This window comes from Sphaeramia orbicularis, chromosome 9 (assembly GCF_902148855.1).
Source record: "Sphaeramia orbicularis chromosome 9, fSphaOr1.1, whole genome shotgun sequence".
Lineage (NCBI taxonomy): Eukaryota > Metazoa > Chordata > Actinopteri > Kurtiformes > Apogonidae > Sphaeramia > Sphaeramia orbicularis.
In genome coordinates this window covers 5973356-5994056 of record NC_043965.1, presented here as the reverse complement: position 1 = coordinate 5994056, position 20701 = coordinate 5973356, and the positions used below count along the sequence as shown (strand labels likewise).

The 20701-nt window shown below is 42.1% G+C and overlaps 2 protein-coding genes across 3 annotated transcripts; both read left to right on the top strand.

Moving 5' to 3' along the window:
• The first annotated feature begins 472 nt into the window (after positions 1-472).
• Positions 473-19056, top strand: LOC115426307 (nuclear factor 7, ovary-like). Of its 2 annotated transcripts, none has more exons than XM_030144344.1 (2): positions 473-2007; positions 18721-19056. In XM_030144344.1, the coding sequence occupies exons 1-2, from the start codon at positions 604-606 to the stop codon at positions 18754-18756; spliced, it is 1440 nt and encodes a 479-aa protein (XP_030000204.1). In that variant the 5' UTR covers positions 473-603; the 3' UTR covers positions 18757-19056. The 2 variants fall into 2 exon arrangements, with proteins under 2 accessions (XP_030000204.1, XP_030000203.1); XM_030144343.1 differs by having other exon boundaries at positions 473-2064; positions 18778-19056.
• On the top strand, positions 5463-7273 carry LOC115426309 (nuclear factor 7, brain-like). The gene has a single exon (XM_030144346.1). The coding sequence runs from the start codon at positions 5509-5511 to the stop codon at positions 6946-6948; it is 1440 nt and encodes a 479-aa protein (XP_030000206.1). The 5' UTR covers positions 5463-5508; the 3' UTR covers positions 6949-7273.
• Positions 19057-20701: the final 1645 nt, after the last annotated feature.

Below are 20701 nucleotides of genomic sequence, written 5' to 3'. Positions count from 1 at the left end.
AGATTGGAACAATAGGCAGGCCAGTTTTGGCCCATGGGCCACATGTTTGAAACCTGTGATATAGATCATTCACCTGTCTATACTCAAAATAAATTTTTCTAAAACACTGGAAAAGGATTCATAATTTTAATTAAGTCATTAATGAGAATGTAAACAATTTATACATCAACACAGAGCCATGTATGGACTGTGTCAATATTTGTTTTTATGGTGGAGGTTGTGAATGATTTAAATGTTGATTTCTGTGGCTTTGACAGTGTTCACATTCTAATATTACAGATGATAAACCTGTTTTATTTGTTACTGGTGCTTTAACAGGACTGAATTGTTCATTTTACTGCAGTGATGATTCATGTTGTTCAATTCTAAATCAATTAGCACCATCTAGTGGTGAAAAGTAAAAATCAGTAAAGCTGTGAATGATTGAACTCCAAGGAGGAAGAAGTGAAATAGAAAGTAGTTTTGACATTCTTGAACGGAGCCGAGGCGCCATTACAGGGTGTTGGATGTAAAAACACAGACCAGGAGGATTGAACTGTAAAACCAAAGAGACAGAGGTTTGGTGAGTCTGTGTGTTAAAGGATAATTCACATATTAGAGAAAATGGCTGAGAAGAAGATTGAACTTGTTGAAAGTTTCCTGAGTTGTCATGTGTGTTCAGAGACGTTCAGAGACCCTGTGTCTCTGAGCTGTAACCACAGATTTTGCTCAAACTGCCTGAAGGAATTCTGGGAACAAACTAAGAACAAAAACTGTCCTGTTTGTAAAAGAAAATCTTCAAAAGATTTTCTTCTAGTGGACTTTGCTTTGAAAGAACTGGCTGATTCATTTGCAGGGAGACTGAACATTGGATCATCTGAGACAGAAAAAGGAGAAAAGAAGGTGGAGGTGGTCTGCAGCAAACATCAAGAAGAACCTAAACTGTTCTGTAAAGATGAAAACAGAGCTGTGTGTTCTATCTGTGATTTTCCTCATCATCGTCAACACACTGTGGTTCCTGTAGGAAAAGCAGTTACTGAAATGAAGGATGAGCTGAAATCTGACTTAAAGTCTCTACAGGAAAAGAAGAAGAAATATGAGGAAACACAGAAAACATACAATGAAATAATCCAACACTTAAAGAAACAGGTTTTGTTCACAGAGAATCAGATCAGAGCAGAGTTCAACAAACTCCAGCAGTTCCTGAAAGAGGAAGAGGAGTCCAGACTGGCAGCTCTGAGGGAGGAAGAGGAGCAGAAGAGGAGGAGTGTGATCAGAGAGATGAAGAGGATTGAGGAGCAGATGTCCTCTGTGTCAGACAGTATCTGTGCTGTTGAAGAAGAGCTGCAGAAAGCCAGCGCTCCATTCCTCATCAGTTGTAAAGACACTCAGAGCAGAGCCAGAGCCCAGTGCTCAGTGTCAGAGCCACAGCTGATCTCAGGAGCACTGATCCATGTGGACAAACACCTGGGCAACCTGTCCTTCAGAGTCTGGGACAAGATGAGGGACAAGGTCCACTTCAGCCCCGTCATCCTGGACCCAAACACTGCAGCTGGATGGCTTCATCTGTCTGATGATCTGACCAGTGTGAGAAATGGAGACACAAAGCAGCATCTTCCTGATAATCCAGAGAGAAACACTAGATATGCTGATGTTCATGGCTCTGAGGGCTTCAACTCAGGGAAACACAGCTGGGACGTGGAGGTGGGAGACCATCCTACGTGGTACATCGGTTTGGTTAAAGAGTCAGTTGACAGGAAGGGAAAGGTGTTGGCTTCACCAGAATATGGAATCTGGTGTTTATGGCATGGCAGTGGAGAATACACTAATGGTGCTGGTCAGACTGTGACAGTGCAGACGAGTCCACAGAGGATCAGAGTTGAACTGGACTATGACAGGGGGGAGGTGTCCTTCTACAACGCTGAAGACAAGACTCACATCTACACTCACACACACACTTTCACTGAGAAACTCTACCCTTATTTCAGTATTGGACCGGCTGGTGATGCTAAAACCACTGATATTAAAATGTGTCAGAGGAAGATTTCTCTGTTGTTTACGTAGAAATGAAAATGTGAACAATAGATTGTGTTTTCATTTTTCCAAAACCAGTCATATTAATACATGTAGATGTGAAATGTATAAAACCTGTTTAACTGAGTAGAATGGAACAAACAGTGAACACTGAGGTGATTTATAATATGTTAATTATATGAAAAATATTATGTTGTATTGATCAGATGAAATGAAAGTCACTTTGTCTTATTACCTCCGCCAAGGAACAGGAGGTCATGTTTTCATCTGGGTTTGTTTGTCTGTCTGTGAACAAGAGAAGTCAAAAAGTTATGGAAGGATTTTGATGAAATTTTTAGGAAATGTTGATACTGGCATAAGGAATAAATTATTACATTTTGGTGGTGATGGGGGGGGCAAACTGATCTGCTTTGGCAGAGGTCTGCTTTTCTAGTTTTATTCATGTTATTCATATTTTAACCTGCAGGTTTTTTCAGTCAGATTCAACTATAGAATGATTATTAATGTGAAACTGATGGTTTAGTCTGAATCAATATTAAATAATTGAGCCTCCATATTGTCCTGATTCTTAACCCACTGACTAGAACACATATCCTGGGACAGATATTTTCCTTTTTGTTCATATGTGAGTGTTTTCATCTACAGCCGTTTGTTTCTGTCGCTACGTTTTTATCATAAAATGATGTGATGATGTGAACAGACGTTAAAGGACAGGTGTATTGAAGTAAATGTAGGTGAATTCATGGTTCTGGTTGTAATATGGGTTCAGATACTGATTCTTCTGCTCTTTGGACCCGACTTATCACTCTGTTCTTCTTCCTTTTAATAGAAATAATGTTCTGCTGGATTTATCTGCACTCATTTTCTATCAGGTGCTGAGATTTACATGAACAGAAACAGAGGAAACTGAGGAGTTTTTACACCTTTTACTTTCAGATTCACAGCTTTTAAAAACAGTTCAATGACACGTTTGACTCACTGGGATTCATTTTTGGAGACAAAATCCACGTCCTGGTTCTCTGTAAAGGTTAAAGGTTGAAACTTCATGTGTCTGAATTCAAACAATCCCATGTTATTTTCCACAGTTTCGTCTGTTTCCTGCTTCAGAAAATCTGCACCGGATTAGTTTCATTCACAAGTCTGAGAAGAACATCACAGAAACATTTGATATATTTCAGTAACTGCAGACTTTGTCCCATGTACAGTTTATTTACATTTATAAGTTTAAGGTGAACGGTGATTTATTGTCATGTGTGTGTCATTGATGTAACAAAGGAATAAAAGTGGAATGTCTGTGTTGTGTTTTATCTGTTTGTCTCATCTGACACAATTTTATTTCAGTCACATGAGTTGAGTTAAAGACTAAGTCATTAAATCCTGAGTTAACAGAAAAGAATCTGCAGATGAAAGATTTGTAGAAGGTCTGAAACATGTCAGGATGGAACAGATGTTTAAAGATCAGCATCTGGGAGATTATTGGCAAAACTGGAGACAAGATTTAAAACTCAATGTTCCTATTTACAAAGTACAAACAAATAGAACATATTTAAGTTTTAGGTGAACGTTGATTTATTGTCATGTGCGTCTCATTTATGTAATAAAAGGATCAAACTGGGATTTGAATTTCCAGAACCTTCCAGTGTGTTTAGACACTCAGTGAACCTGGCGTCTGTAAACATTTGAGCCTCTGAGAATGTGATCAAGTGAAAATAAAAACTGGAAATAAAGCATCTGTTTACACTGACTCTGAAATTCAACATAATGATAAGATTTAGATTCATATATTTGACATGGACATAACAGTAACAGTGAAACTGATATATACAATATGAATAAGAACCAGATGAACTGTTTTAAGTGTTTGCAGAGAAAAAATAATTTACTAAACCTGTCCACTGGAGGCTTTTTATTAAAGAAGTAAAAACAACATAATACAGATAATAAAACACTACAATCTATAATAAATAATCACATGTGAGAACAGCGTTAGTTCAGTTTCAGACTCAGTTTAACACCTCTATGAAAAACATTAAAATATTCTGTGTTTTTAACCAATAAAATGGCAGTTACCACTGAGTGAGTCCCATGAACTGACTCTGTTCAACTATGATAATGTGAAATAAATTCATTCAGTGAAGAACATGTAGATGTTAAAACCAAGAATTAAGTCTGAATTATTTATGACGCTTTACAAGGTAAATGTATTGTGTTTAAGATGTGACAATGATGCTGTTACAGTGGTTTTTGTTCATATGTTTTACTGTCAGATTTTTTAATGATTTAACAGGTTTTATAGTTTATTGTGAGGCTTTTGACCAGGACATGATACAGTGACAGGAATGGAAATAAAAATTGAAAAGACAGATGCTTTGCCATAAATCCAAAGAATTTACATCAGATTTTTTGCAGATATTTTCAATTATTTATCAAACTGCAGATGTGAGTCTAAGGTTATTCCTATATATTTATCATTGTCAACCTCATTGATGATATAATTTTTTATTTTTACCATCAGTTTTTTCATTTTTTGCAGTGTTTCCTTACAGACAAACAGACTGAAACTGTTCTTTTTTTTTCACTCAGTGCCCAGTGGGAGGACTTGGTCCACTCTGATTCAGAAGCTGCTCCACCACCTTGATGGTTGTTCTATCAGACACATAAATAATCCTATCATCAGCCTTCATTTGGCAGCTGACCCCAGGACATGACTCAGACAGATCACTGACATAAACCTTAAATATCATAATGCAGTGTTTGTTCTCACTGAACCAAAAGAATGAACATATATTGAAATGAAAAGCTCAGATTTATGGAAAGCTGAGTCGAGGTGTGTGTAAACGTCAGACGTCAGCTGTAGAGTTGACTAAACAGAACACAACGACACTGTTTGACATCTGTACATATAGATCATTCAGGTATCTAGACTCAAGACATTACAGATACAAAAATACTTTTAAAATACGATAAAAATTATGGATACTTCTTGTTAATCCATTAATGAAAATATGAACACTTTCTAGATCAACACAGTCATGTTTAAAATTGTACATGGCCCCAAATAAATCAACTAAGTAAATGTATGGACTGTGTCAATATTTGTTATTATGTTGGAGGTTGTGAATGATTTAAATGTTGATTTCTGTGGCTTTGACAGTGTTCACATTCTAATATTACAGATGATAAACCTGTTTTATATGTAACTGGTGCTTTAACAGGACTGAATTGTCCATTTCACTGCAGTGATGCTTCATGTTGTTCAATTCTAAATCAAATAGCACCATCTAGTGGTAAAAAGTAAAAATCCGGAAGCTCTGAATGATTGAACAACAAGGAAGAAGTGAAATAGAAAATAGTTTTTGACATTCTTGAACGGAGCTGAGGCGATAATACAGGGTGTTGGATGTAAAAACACAGACCAGGAGGATTGAACTGTAAAACCAAAGACACAGAGGTTTGGTGAGTCTGTGTTAAAGGATAATTCACATATCAGAGAAAATGGCTGAGAAGAAGATTGAACTTGTTGAACATTATCTGACTTGTCCTGTATGTTTGGAGACGTTCAGAGACCCGGTGTCTCTGAGCTGTAACCACAGCTTCTGTTCAAACTGCCTGAAGGAATTCTGGAAAGAAAATGAAAACAGAACCTGTCCTATCTGTAGAAGAAAAAACTCTAAACACATATTTGTGAACTTCACTCTGAAAGAACTGGCTGATTCATTTGCTGGGAGACTGAACATTGGATCATCTGAGACAGAAAAAGGAGAAAAGAAGGTGGAGGTGGTCTGCAGCAAACATCAAGAAGAACCTAAACTGTTCTGTAAAGATGAAAACAGAGCTGTGTGTTCTATCTGTGATGTTTCTTTCCATGACACTCACACTGTGGTTCCTGTAGAAGAAGCAGTTACTGAAATGAAGGATGAGCTGAAATCTGACTTAAAGTCTCTACAGGAAAAGAAGAAGAAATATGAGGAAACACAGAAAACATACAATGAAATAATCCAACACTTAAAGAAACAGGTTTTGTTCACAGAGAATCAGATCAGAGCAGAGTTCAACAAACTCCAGCAGTTCCTGAAAGAGGAAGAGGAGTCCAGACTGGCAGCTCTGAGGGAGGAAGAGGAGCAGAAGAGGAGGAGTGTGATCAGAGAGATGAAGAGGATTGAGGAGCAGATGTCCTCTGTGTCAGACAGTATCTGTGCTGTTGAAGAAGAGCTGCAGAAAGCCAGCGCTCCATTCCTCATCAGTTGTAAAGACACTCAGAGCAGAGCCAGAGCCCAGTGCTCAGTGTCAGAGCCACAGCTGATCTCAGGAGCACTGATCCATGTGGACAAACACCTGGGCAACCTGTCCTTCAGAGTCTGGGACAAGATGAGGGACAAGGTCCACTTCAGCCCCGTCATCCTGGACCCAAACACTGCACATGGACGCCTCCATCTGTCTGATGATCTGACCAGTGGGAGACGTGGAGACACTATTTATCAGCATCTTCCTGATAATCCAGAGAGAAACACTAAATATGCTGTTGTTCTGGGGTCTGAGGGCTTCAACTCAGGGAAACACAGCTGGGACGTGGAGGTGGGAGACCATCCTAAATGGAACATCGGTTTGGTTAAAGAGTCAGTTGACAGAAAGGGAGAAAGATTTGCAATGCCAGAACATGGAATCTGGTGTTTAAAGCATCGCAGTGGAGAATACACTATCGGTCTTAGTCAGACTGTGACAGTGCAGACGAGTCCACAGAGGATCAGAGTTGAACTGGACTATGACAGGGGGGAGGTGTCCTTCTACAACGCTGAAGACAAGACTCACATCTACACCTACACACACACTTTCACTGAAAAACTCTACCCTTATTTTTATATGGGAAAATCTGGTGATGCTAAAACCACTGATATTAAAATCTGTCAGAGGAAGATTTCTCTGTTGTTTATGTAAAGGGTTAAAAATGCATGGTGCATGGTAGTTAAAAATAGAAAAAAGACACCCCACATTTTTAAAAAAATATTTTTCGGTGTCTAAAATAGTGAGTAGGAACTGATTTCATTGTACTTTACTTGTTGCTGCTATACTCAAACAGGTCACTAGGGGGCGCATATTGCTTGCAAGGAATGTATGACCCCTCAGAGGCAGGCACAGTGATGGGACTTCTGGTTCTTTGAAGGGAGTCGTTCAATCAGGAGTCGTTTACTGAAAAGAACCGTTCAAAAGATTGGCTCTTTAATGTTTTTTTGCATTATTTTGAAACACCAGTGTTTTAATGACTAAATAGACTACATGTGATGATTGACATTACATTTTAAAGGTGTTTAATTGGCGCTGCAGTAAATATTATCTTACCATAAAAAAGAACAGTTAGTTCAAATGTGTGGGTTAAATACGTGACATGAGAGGTGACATTAGGCAAATGCTGGAATTTGACCAAAAACATCACGGTACATTATGTGGACTAGTCTGTAGTCTAAAAATGAAGAACAAAATAAGACATTTTCTCATGAAATAATATTTTATTCTCCTCAAAACAAGAACAATAAATGTGTGTAAACATATGGAAAAAAATTGGCCATCTTTTCTTTCTGAAAAGTGCATCCAAATACTCCTCCTTTTTCTTTGGCTCATTACTCACAGGTGGTCACTCACTCATTCTCAAACTTTTCTCTGGTTTCGGCCAGTCTTCCAGCTCCGCCTCCTCCAGTATGCTCACCTCACACTTCAAACTGTTGTTTTTTTTGCTAACTTCTTGCCATGAGACATGCGCAGTGCACAAGTACTCTTTTTTTTCTGCTGGAAAATTCTCCTCCTGCCCAATGCCTCCTCAGTGATGCTAAATTGACAGGCAATCGGACACGCGCTCCTTAAAAAAAAAAAATAAAAAAATTGAACAGCTCTTTACAAAGACTCAGTTCCCATCGTTCATTTCAAAGATCCGTTCAAAAGATTCGATTCGTTCGTGAATGTCACATCACTACTGCAGAATAAATGCTGCAGTCGAGCCGAACACAAGCTTAACGTTGCTGCCTCTTTGTTTCTACATACGGGTGGGTTAATATTCCTCAAAATCACAAGCATGTACCCCAAAATAAGGGATAATGGGTCCTTGTTGAAAATCAGAAATGTGTAAAGCTGAGTTGTGTTGTAGTAACATGTGGAAATAGATATGTTTAGCTGTACACTGTCATGCTAGGCTACCGGACCTGTTGCTAATGGCTAATTAACACGTGTACAATAGAAATGCAAATGAGACACGTAAACGGGTTTTGTTTCATTTCGTTAACGAGTCAGAAGGTGTTTAAATGGCTAATGCCTGTATTGAATGATCTGTTAAACCAGAGGTGTCAAACATGCGGCCCGGGGGACAAATCCGGTCCGCCAAAGGGTCCAGTCTGGCCCTTGGGATGAATCTGTGAAATGCAAAAACTACACTAAGATATGAACAATCCTTTTAGTTCAGGTTCCACATTCAGACCAATTCAATCTCAGTTGGGTCAAATTGGTAAAATCCTATCATAATAATATATAAATAATGACAACTCCAAATTTTTCTCTTTGTAAATGTAAATATTTTCATGTATTTACACTAAAACAAAGTATAATTTCACAAAAAAATTGTGAATAACCCGAGCAAATATGAACAACCTGAAATGTCTTAAGAGAAGTAAGAACAATTTTAACAATATTCTGTCTGTTATTAAATGTTTTTGTATTTGTAGATCCACTGTGATCTGTAAGTTATAATGTACATGTGGAAATGATAAACTGAGGCAGAATATTGTTAAAATTACACTTATTTTTTCAGTTTGTTCAAGTTATTCACATCTTTTGAAAGGATAGTTTGTAGATCTAAACCTTTTCGTAATGTAAATTTACTTTTTTCGCTCTTAAACATAGAGAAAAGTTTGGAGTTGACATTATTAATATATTATTTTATTATTTTACTGGTTCAGCCCACTTCAGATCTAATTTAGCTGAATGTGGCCCCTGAACTAAAATGAGTTTGACACCCCTGTGTTAAACTGTTTTCACTTGTCTTTCAGTGATAAGTGCCTTTAGTAGAGACATAAACAAGGTAATTTGTGAATGTATGTAAATGTTTAGCAGTAATTTATGAGGTAATAGGGAAGTTCCTCACTGCAGTTTATATGTATTTTGTAAAGTAACCAAAAGTATTTAACTGTGCACAATGCTGCAGTGACAAAATGGGAGCAAATTGGATTTCTTTAGTGTTTTTACTGGTTGATATATGGGAATCCAATGCAGCTGGAAAATAGGGACAGTTATGGACATTCATATTGTTATTACTCAATGATATATTTTTCTGTATATTTACATACAGTGGTTATTGTTGTGTTTTCAGAAGATTATGTGATATCTCAGGTGCTTTAAGATACTATAGCTTACCTGATGTTACTCTATACATTTGTTAATCACCTCAGAAAGTCAATTGTTTATTTTCTTTTGTGGTGAAAGCAGAATAAATGCTGCAGTCGAGCCGAACGCAAGCTTAACGTTGCTGCCTCTTTGTTTCTACAAACAGAATACACACCCTCTCTGGACACCGGCCAGGCCAGGGGGGCAACATTTACATAGAAATGAAAATATGAACGATCGATTGTTTTAATTTTTCCAAAACCAGTCATAATACATGTAGATGTGAAATGTATAAAATTTGTTTAACTGAGTAGAATGGAACAAACAGTGAACACTGAGGTGATTTATAATATAATTATATGAAAAGTATTATGTTTTTATTGATCAGATGAAATGAAAGTCACTGTCTTATTACCTCCGCCAGGTGTTCATCAGGGTTTGTTTGTCTGTCTGTTAACAACATAAGTCAAAAAGTTATGGAAGGATTTTGTTGAAATTTTCAGGCAATGTTGATTCTGGCCCAAGGAACAAATGGTTACATTTTGGTGGTGATGGGGGGGGGGGGGGGGGGGCAGGCACTGATCTGCCTTGGCAGAGGTCTGCTTTTCTAGTTTTACTGATGTTATTCATATTTTAACCTGCAGGTTTTTTCAGTCAGATTCAACTATAGAATGATTATTAATGTGAAACTGATGGTTTGCACTGCACATGGATGCCTTCATCTGTCTGATGATCTGACCAGTGTGAGATATGGAGACACAAAGCAGCATCTTCCTGATAATCCAGAGAGATTAATTTACTTTGCTGATGTTCATGGATCTGAGGGCTTCAACTCAGGGAAACACAGCTGGGACATGGAGGTGGGAGACCATTCTGAATGGAACATTGGTTTGATTAAAGAGTCAGCTGACAGGAAGGGAAAGGTGTTGGCTTCACCAAAATATGGAATCTGGTGTTTAAGCCATCGCAGTGGAAAATACAGTAATGGTGCTGGTCAGACTGTAACAGTGCAGACGAGTCCACAGAGGATCAGAGTTGAACTGGACTATGACAGGGGGGAGGTGTCCTTCTACAACGCTGAAGACAAGACTCACATCTACACTCACACAGACACTTTCACTGAGAAACTCTACCCTTATTTCAGTATTGGAGAAGCTGGTGATGCTAAAACCACTGTTAAAAGTCCAGTCCCTGATGGAGGACTACGTTACCCAGGATGCATCTGTTTGACTTGCAGTTCTGCTCACTCGTGGTTGCGTATGCTACTTTCATTTTGGTCCGGCAGGACAGCAGCATCCACAGAGCAGAAATTGACATCCTGTCATAATTCTTCTTAATCCTGAATGTATAACCACCGTGTGCGTCCTTAAGATGTAAGTAGAGTATTTTGCATGAAAGGCGTGTTATTTCTGGGGGTTAGATAGTGAAGTTGTACCTGTGGTTTCAGTTGCTAATGCTACCGCTAAGGCCTGCCGCAGTGCTCCTCGTGCGCTCCAAAGTATCTAGTGGATGACTATACTCTGTCAGTAACCTATTATTGACCAGTATTTGTCTTTATTCACTGTTTATTTAGCTCGTGTGGCATCTTTTTACCGTTTAGTTAATCACGCTATTTAAGCCTATGACCGTAATTGGTGTTAGAGTGCCCTCTGTGGGATTCGCCATGCTACTGCCGGTCTGTTTATATGGCATTGAGCATACGTGATGTTAGAGTGCCCTCTGTGGGATTCTTTATGTTACTGCAGGTCTGTTATACTGCATTTCAGTGTAATGTGTAAAGCGCTCTGTTACTGATGTTTATACTGCATTTCAGTGTAATGTGTAAAGCGCTCTGTTACTGATGTTTATACTGCATTCCAGTGTAATGTGTAAGCGCTTTGTTACTGATACATTTCCTTTGTTCCTTGTCTGTTGCAGATAAACACACACCCACACACAAACATTCACACACTTACACACATATATCCACCAACTCAATCATTCAACCAATACCTGTACCAGCATCGCTTCCCATGTACCTGCTCCCATTTCTTCAGCCTCATTAAACCTCAGAACTGTATCATTGGAGTTTGTCTGTTCCTTCTGACCGAGGAAGACTCAGTTGAAGAGCAATCCGAATCAACATACATTTAGACACACACCGTATTCTACAAGTGGTCCTTCGAGCCGGATGCTCATTGGCTGAGTCAACAAGATGACAACTCAACAAGATGAACCTTCTCAAAGGAACAGTCCAAAGCACAGTCCCCGTTCACGCAGGAGCAGGAAGCTTCCGGGACATCTGGTGGACTATGAGCACGACTTACCTGATCCAGAGGAGGAAGCATCAAGCAGCAGTTCTGAGGAATCTGAAAGATGGGGCATAATGGAGGCAGCTTGGGGCAGAGTATTGAAAATGATGGATGAAATGCAAATCACTATGAAGGAGACCAGTGGTGCATTAACCAAGCGTATGGAGAAATTGGAGCAAGGATGCAAGTCCTGCAGCCCTCTCCCTCAAAGCAGTCATGCTCCACAACAATACAGAGCTGCTTCCGTTCCCACTCTCCTTCAACCATCACACATTAGCAGTTTGGGCATGCGCAGCGTCCGTACCACTGATCAGCTGAACATCATGGCACCAGCAGCAAGGCTGGACACTAGCACACCTGTGAACCTGTTAAGGCCAGTTGAACCTGCTGCATCTTTACCACCACAAAAGGCAAGCCTTATAGCTCGACCAGCACAGCAGCCTGCTGAACTTCAGCCTGTGTTTCAGCCACCGCCAGTATCACAGCCAGCAGTTCAACCCAGGAGGAATACTGCCTTCCAGCCTGTAGGTCAGCCTGCTCTACAGCTTGCACCACAGCTGAGAACCCCTCCAGTTTATTCAGATATCCAGCCGGCACTGCTACCCGCTCAGCCTACTAGAGTGAATCATGTGATGCAACAGTCTCTACAACCTGATTTTCAAGTGGCCCAATCAGTGCAGCTTGGGGGGCTTGAACCACGTCAGGCCAATCCCCTCTACAGTCAGACGTACCAACTCCAGCCGCCTCTAAGCAGCTCTAACCAGGTACTCTCTGATTCTGCACAGCCCATCTATGCAGCCTCAGCTACACCCCTGTATAAGCCACAGGGAGTGTTAGCGCCGCAGACCTATAGCCAGCCTTATGTGGCTCCGCCTCCTGTTTCAACAAGTCACTACTCTGATGCCTATCAGTCAGCCTCTGCTTACCCGTCAACACCTGCTGCATATCATTCACCAGCCACCATGCATTCTGCAGCAGAGGTTACCCAGCCAAACCTGATGGAGATGATCGTAGCCTCCTCATATGGCATCCCAAAGCCTAGACTGGTGACATTCAAATCAGGAAGAGAGAGTGACTTTGCCTTACTGAAGAAAGGATTGGACAGCTTACTTGGGCCACATGTTCACCTCACAGAGGAGTATAAATACCACATCCTGCTGGATCATTTAGAGCATCCCTGTGCTTTACAGGTGGCCAGGCGCTACATTCATGATCGCACTCCCTACTCTAGTGCAATGAGAGCTCTGGAGCAGAGATATGGGCAGCCCAGGCAGTTAGTCCAGAGTGAGCTGAGTACTATACTTAACTGCTCTCCTATTAAAGCAGGTGACCCTCAAGCCTTTGAGGATTTTTCCCTAGCAGTGTCAAGCCTAGTAGGCCTCCTTAGTACGATGGACGATGTCGCAGCTAGTGAGCTCCAGTGCGGTTCACATGTTGACAGGTTACTCAGTAAGCTCCCTCCTAGCTACAGAGATAGTTTTATTGAGTACTGCATCACACGTGGTGTCATACGCACTGGTAGCAGCCGCACATACAACATGTATGACCTGTCTGAATGGCTCGAACGTAAGTCCCAAGTTTTGCAGCTATCAAGACAAGCTACACAGCCACAGCCATCAGACAGACCACGCCCAGAGAGGGGCAACCCCAGATCCTCTGCAGGGTGCAAGACTCAAAGTAAGTCCACATCCATTTATTATGGCACAGATCCTGCGCAGCCAAAGCCAAAGACAGACCTTAAAGCACAAGCTACTAGTCCTTCTTCCACCTTTAAGAAGAAACAGAAGTTTAAGCCATATTGCCCTTACTGTGAAGGGACAGAGCACTACCTCAGTGGCTGTGTAGACTTTAAGAAGCTAGAACTCAATGCTGTAGCCACTTGGATAAAGGAGAAATCCAAATGCTGGCGCTGTGGCCGTAAACACACTCCCGAGCAGTGCACCCTCAAGAAGCCATGCAGCACCTGTGGAGAACAGCACTTATTAGTGCTCCATGATCTGGCTGAGGCGAGGAAGCGGGATCCTAACATCTTAACAGTGAGCACCAGCAAAGTATTCCTGGGTCCTCTCAGTCAATCAAGCCGAGTAATGCTCAAGGTCGTGCCCATCCAGTTACACCACCGAGAGAAATCTCTGGACACATATGCACTCCTCGACGACGGTTCAGAGAAAACCATTATACTCCCAGCTGCAGTTAAGTCTCTAGGCTTATCACAGGAGGAGGAAATGCTATCTCTGCGCACTATCCGTCAAGATGTGATCCAGATAAAGGGAGGTTATGTCTCATTTCAGGTATCCCCCAAAGCCAAATCAAAGGTTCGCTATGCAATAACACGTGCCTTTACGGCCCAACAGCTCAGCCTAGCCGAGCAGTCTTGCCCAGTGGAGCTGTTAAAGGAGAAGTACCACCACCTACAGCGAGTGCAGCTTGAAGGATTCAACCAGATACAGCCTCTAGTGTTGATCGGCTCTGACAATGCTCACCTTATAACTCCTGTCCGTCCAGTCCTACGCGGCCCAGCTCATGGACCTTTGGCAGTTTGCACTAAGCTCGGGTGGGCCATCCAAGGCCCAAGCAGCAGTATGCCCACAAAGCAAGGGGAGTTGCACTGCCTGAACGTAGCATGCCTTTCTCCCGCTGAGGCCCTACACCAGGATGTGCAGCGTCTGTGGCAACTAGACGCTCCCCTCCATAGACCTGAGAAGGAGGTTACCCGCTCAAAGGAGGACAGAGAGGCCATAGCCATGTTAGAGGCCAAAACCATCAGAGTGCCTGTGGCGGGTGTAAAGAGATATGCCACTCCGCTACTCAGGAAGAGGGACTTCCCTCAGCTGCACATCTCTCCTGAAGTAGTCAAAGGTCTTCTGAGGTCCACTGAGCGTAAGCTAGTCAAGAATCCAGACCTGGCACTCACATACAACAAGGAGATTAAGCGGTTGGTAGACACTGGTTATGTGGTGAAGCTATCTCCAGAAGAGATTCATAGCTCTACTGAATCTTGGTATGTACCGCACCACATTGTACATCACAACAACAAGGCTCGGGTGGTCTTTAATTGCTCCTTTGAGTTCCAAGGGACTGTTCTCAACCATTACCTCCTGCCAGGACCTCCCCTGGGGCCTACACTGTTAGGTGTGCTTCTCCGCTTCCGCCAGTATCCTGTGGCTGTTAGTGGAGACATTAAAGCCATGTTTCACCAGGTTCGCCTGCTCCCTGAAGACTGCCCCCTGCTGCGGTTCCTGTGGAGAGACGGTGAAACAGAGCGGCCCCCAGATGTATATGAGTGGAGAGTCCTGCCATTTGGGACAACGTGTAGCCCCTGCTGTGCTACCTTTGCCCTTCAGAGCCACGTGAAGGAGCACAAAGACACCCATAAAGATGTCTGTGATTCTGTCCACACAGCCTTCTACGTGGACAACTGCCTACAGTCCCTTTCGGACCCACAGGAGGCAAAGTTGCTCATTGACAGGATGAGAGAGTTGCTCCTCCAAGGTGGCTTTGAGATACGACAGTGGGCGAGTAACATCCCAGAGGTGGTTGATCACCTACCCCACACAGCCCGGTCAGATAGTTGTGAACTGTGGCTGAACTTTAAAAGGCTTGATCCACAGGAGTCAACATTGGGTCTCAGCTGGCACTGCCCAACCGACGTCTTGGGATACAAGCACCGCCCAGTCACCTACACCACTGTCACACTGCGCAATATCTACAAGGTACTGGCCAGTCAGTACGACCCATTGGGTTATATCTGCCCGTACACCACAAGGGCAAAGCTCATTGTGCAGGCTCTGTGGAGCACAGAGAGAAGATGGGATGAGCCCATAGAAGGAAACCTGCTTCAGTCCTGGTTCGAATGGGAGAAAGAATTGTCCCATCTCCAACACATCACCATTCCCCGCTGCTACACTCCTCATAAGGCCAACAGTGTGATATATGAGGCTCACATCTTCTGTGACGCGTCTGAGAGGGCTTATGGTGCTGTCGCCTACCTCACAGCCACAGAGCAGCAGGCACACATCTCCACTTCCTTCATCATGGCTCGCTCCAGAGTAGCACCTCGCAAACAAGTATCAATGCCCCGGCTAGAGCTGTGTGCTGCGCTCACAGGTGCCCAACTGGCCAAGGTGCTCCAAACTGAACTCTCACTACCCTTGCACTCGGTCTACCTGTGGACAGATTCTACTACAGTGTTGCAGTGGATCCAGTCGAGCTCATGCAGGTACAAAGTTTTTGTGGGGACTCGGATCTGCGAGATACAAGAGCTAACCTCACCAGAACAGTGGGGGTATGTGAACTCTGAGGATAATCCAGCAGATGACATCACAAGAGGGAAACCACTGTCAGAGCTCACTGTCTCCAGCCGCTGGGCACAAGGCCCACATTTCCTCTCACAGACCTCTGATACCTGGCCAAAGCCCCCCACAGAGTTCCCAGACAACGGTAGTGAGGAGCTCAGAAAGACAGCCTTCTGTGGCCTCACATCTGTATCCCAGAACCTGCCAGATGCTGCACAATACACGTCAATGGATGACTTAATTGTGGCTACTCACCACTCCCTGCATGGGGTGGCTGCCACCTCTTTCACTGCAGCTGAGCGTCTGGAAGCAGAGACCCAGCTGCTTCGCTCTGCACAGAATGACAGCTTCCCAGAGGAGGTTCAAGCCCTTCAAACAGGCCACTCTGTATGCCCAAGCAGTCGTCTCAGTGCCCTTTCCCCTGAGTATGACAACCTCAGCGGACTGATTAGAGTCGGCGGCCGCCTTCGTCATGCTACAGAGGTAGATCCTGTCAGTATTCACCCAGTTGTACTGGCACCTGATCACCCTCTGACTCAGCTCATCATAAAGCATTATGATACCCAGCTCCTCCACCCTGGTGCAGAGAGACTTTATGCTGAGATACGCCGCATCTACTGGATCCTTAGAGGACGCCAGGCCATTAAAAACCATCAGTATCATTGTGTGGACTGCAGGAGATGGCGTTCCTCACCGTCTACACCAAAGATGGCTGACCTTCCCTCATCTCGGCTGAGACTGTACAAACCGCCATTCTGGTCTACAGGCGTAGACTGTTTCGGACCGTACTTGATTAAGTGTGGACGCAGGAGAGAGAAACGCTGGGGGATCATCTACAAATGCCTCACCACTAGATGTGTTCACTTAGATCTTCTTCCTAGCCTTGACACTGACTCATTCCTAATGTCATTACGCAGGTTCATTGCCCGCCGGGGGAAACCATATGAGCTGTGGTCTGACCAGGGCACCAATTTCAGAGGTGGCCATAAAGAACTGCAGAACGCCTTTGAGAATATGGCTCCAGAGCTGCAGCAACAGCTGGCTAAGCAGACCATCAACTTTCACTTCAACCCACCTCATGCTCCTCACTTCGGGGGGGCCTGGGAGAGGGAAATCAGGTCAGTCAAGTCAGCCTTACAAGTTGTCCTGAAAGACCAGGCTGTGGCAGAGGAGGTGCTCTTAACAGCTCTCATAGAGGTTGAAGGCATCCTCAACTCTAAACCTCTCGGGTATGCCTCCTCTGATGTGGCCGACCCGGACCCCATCACGCCAAACCTTCTGTTAATGGGGCGGCACGACGCTGCATTACCACAGGCAGTGTACGGCCCTCATGATGCCCTTTCCAACAGGAGGTGGAAGCACAGTCAGATGATAAGTGACCATTTCTGGAAACGCTTTGTCCAGAACTACCTCCCAGGGCTGCAACTGAGACAGAAATGGAGGAAATCCACTGACAACGCTGCTGTAGGACAAATCGTGATGATCATGGACCCCAACCTTCCCAGAGGACTGTGGCCTGTTGGGACCATCACCAAGGTTTTCCCCGGAACAGATGGCATTGTCCGAGCCGCGGAGGTGAAGGTTAAGGACAGTACCTACATTCGCCCTGTAACCAAACTGGTGGAGCTTCCTGAAGTGCCTGAAGACACAAGTGACACGCCTCCAAACTAGTGGACTTTGTAATGAGTGTATTTGTCCTGCAAATACAGGGGCGGCTGTTAAAAGTCCAGTCCCTGATGGAGGACTACGTTACCCAGGATGCATCTGTTTGACTTGCAGTTCTGCTCACTCGTGGTTGCGTATGCTACTTTCATTTTGGTCCGGCAGGACAGCAGCATCCACAGAGCAGAAATTGACATCCTGTCATAATTCTTCTTAATCCTGAATGTATAACCACCGTGTGCGTCCTTAAGATGTAAGTAGAGTATTTTGCATGAAAGGCGTGTTATTTCTGGGGGTTAGATAGTGAAGTTGTACCTGTGGTTTCAGTTGCTAATGCTACCGCTAAGGCCTGCCGCAGTGCTCCTCGTGCGCTCCAAAGTATCTAGTGGATGACTATACTCTGTCAGTAACCTATTATTGACCAGTATTTGTCTTTATTCACTGTTTATTTAGCTCGTGTGGCATCTTTTTACCGTTTAGTTAATCACGCTATTTAAGCCTATGACCGTAATTGGTGTTAGAGTGCCCTCTGTGGGATTCGCCATGCTACTGCCGGTCTGTTTATATGGCATTGAGCATACGTGATGTTAGAGTGCCCTCTGTGGGATTCTTTATGTTACTGCAGGTCTGTTATACTGCATTTCAGTGTAATGTGTAAAGCGCTCTGTTACTGATGTTTATACTGCATTTCAGTGTAATGTGTAAAGCGCTCTGTTACTGATGTTTATACTGCATTCCAGTGTAATGTGTAAAGCGCTCTGTTACTGATGTTTATACTGCATTCCAGTGTAATGTGTAAGCGCTTTGTTACTGATACATTTCCTTTGTTCCTTGTCTGTTGCAGATAAACACACACCCACACACAAACATTCACACACTTACACACATATATCCACCAACTCAATCATTCAACCAATACCTGTACCAGCATCGCTTCCCATGTACCTGCTCCCATTTCTTCAGCCTCATTAAACCTCAGAACTGTATCATTGGAGTTTGTCTGTTCCTTCTGACCGAGGAAGACTCAGTTGAAGAGCAATCCGAATCAACATACATTTAGACACACACCGTATTCTACAACCACTGATATTAAAATCTGTCAGAGGAAGATTTCTCTGTTGTTTACGTAGAAATGAAAATGTGAACGATAGATTGTGTTTTCATTTTTCCAAAACCAGTCATATTAATACATGTAGATGTGAAATGTATAAAACCTGTTTAACTGAGTAGAATGGAACAAACAGTGAACACTGAGGCGATTTATAATATGTTAATTATATGAAAAATATAATGTTTTTATTGATCAGATGAAATGAAAGTCACTTTGTCTTATTACCTCCGCCAAGGAACAGGAGGTCATGTTTTCATCAGGGTTTGTTTGTTTGTCTGTTAACAAGATAAGTCAAAAAGTTATGGAAGGATTTTGATGAAATTTTTTAGGAAATGTTGATACTGGCACAAGGAACAAATGATTACATTTTGGTGGTGATCGGGGGTGATCTGCTTTGGCAGAGGTCTGCTTTTCTAGTTTTATTCATGTTATTCATATTTTAACCTGCAGGTTTTTTCAGTCAGATTCAACTATAGAATGATTATTAATGTGAAACTGATGGTTTAGTCTGAATCAATATTAAATAATTGAACCTCCATATTGTCCTGATTCTTAACCCACTGACTAGAACACATATCCTGGGACAGATATTTTCCTTTTTGTTCATATGTGAGTGTTTTCATCTACAGCCGTTTGTTTCTGTCGCCACGTTTTTATCATCAAATGATGTGATGATGTGAACAGACGTTAAAGGACAGGTGTATTGAAGTAAATGTAGGTGAATTCATGGTTCTGGTTGTAATATGGGTTCAGATACTGATTCTTCTGCTCTTTGGACCCGACTTATTACTCTGTTCTTCTTCCTTTTAATAGAAATCATGTTCTGCTGGATTTATCTGCACTCATTTTCTATCAGGTGCTGAGATTTACATGAACAGAAACAGAGGAAACTGAGGAGTTTTTACACCTTTGACTTTCAGATTCACAGCTTTTAAAAACAGTTCAATCAGACGTTTGACTCACTGGGATTCATTTTTGGAGACAAAATCCACGTCCTGGTTCTCTGTAAAGGTTAAAGGTTGAAACTTCATGTGTTTGAATTAAACAATCCCATGTTATTTTCCACAGTTTCATCTGTTTCCTGCTTCAGAAAATCTGCACCGGATTAGTTTCATTCACAAGTCTGAGAATAACATCACAGAAACATTTGATATATTTCAGTAACTGCAGACTTTGTCCCATGTACAGTTTATTTACATTTATAAGTTTAAGGTGAACGGTGATTTATTGTCATGTGTGTGTCATTGATGTAATAAAGGGATAAAAGTGGAATGTCTATGTTGTGTTTTATCTGTTTGTCTCATTTGACACAATTTTATTTCAGTCAGATGAGTTGAGTTAAAGACTAAGTCATTAAATCCTGAGTTAACAGAAAAGAATCTGCAGATGAAGGATTTGTAGAAGGTCTGAAACATGTCAGGATGGAACAGATGTTTAAAGATCAGCATCTGGGAGATTATTGGCAAAACTGGAGACAAGATTTAAAACTCAATGTTCCTATTTACAAAGTACAAACAAATGGAACATATTTAAGTTTTAGGTGAATGTTGATTTATTGTCATGTGTGTCTCATTTATGTAATGAAAGGATCAAACTGGGATTTGAATTTCCAGAACCTTCCAGTGTGTTTAGACACTCAGTGAACCTGGCGTCTGTAAACATTTGAGCCTCTGAGAATGTGATCAAGTGAAAATAAAAACTGGAAATAAAGCATCTGTCTACACTGACTCTGAAATTCAACATAATGATAAGATTTAGATTCATATATTTGACATGGACATAACAGTAACAGTGGAACTGATATATACAATATGAATAAGAACCAGATGAACTGTTTTAAGTGTTTGCAGAGAAAAAATAATTTACTAAACCTGTCCACTGGAGGCTTTTTATTAAAGAAGTAAAAACAACACAATACAGATAATAAAACACTACAATCTACGACAAATAATCATGTGAGAACA

Bases quoted from the DNA above. Each gene is read 5' to 3' on its own strand.
- LOC115426307 (XM_030144344.1), top strand. From the start codon at position 604: ATGGCTGAGAAGAAGATTGAACTTGTTGAAAGTTTCCTGAGTTGTCAT. The intron at 2,008-18,720 runs ATGTGTCAGAGG...ACTGATATTAAA, and splicing joins CTAAAACCACTGATATTAAA to ATCTGTCAGAGGAAGATTTC.
- LOC115426309 (XM_030144346.1), top strand. From the start codon at position 5,509: ATGGCTGAGAAGAAGATTGAACTTGTTGAACATTATCTGACTTGTCCT.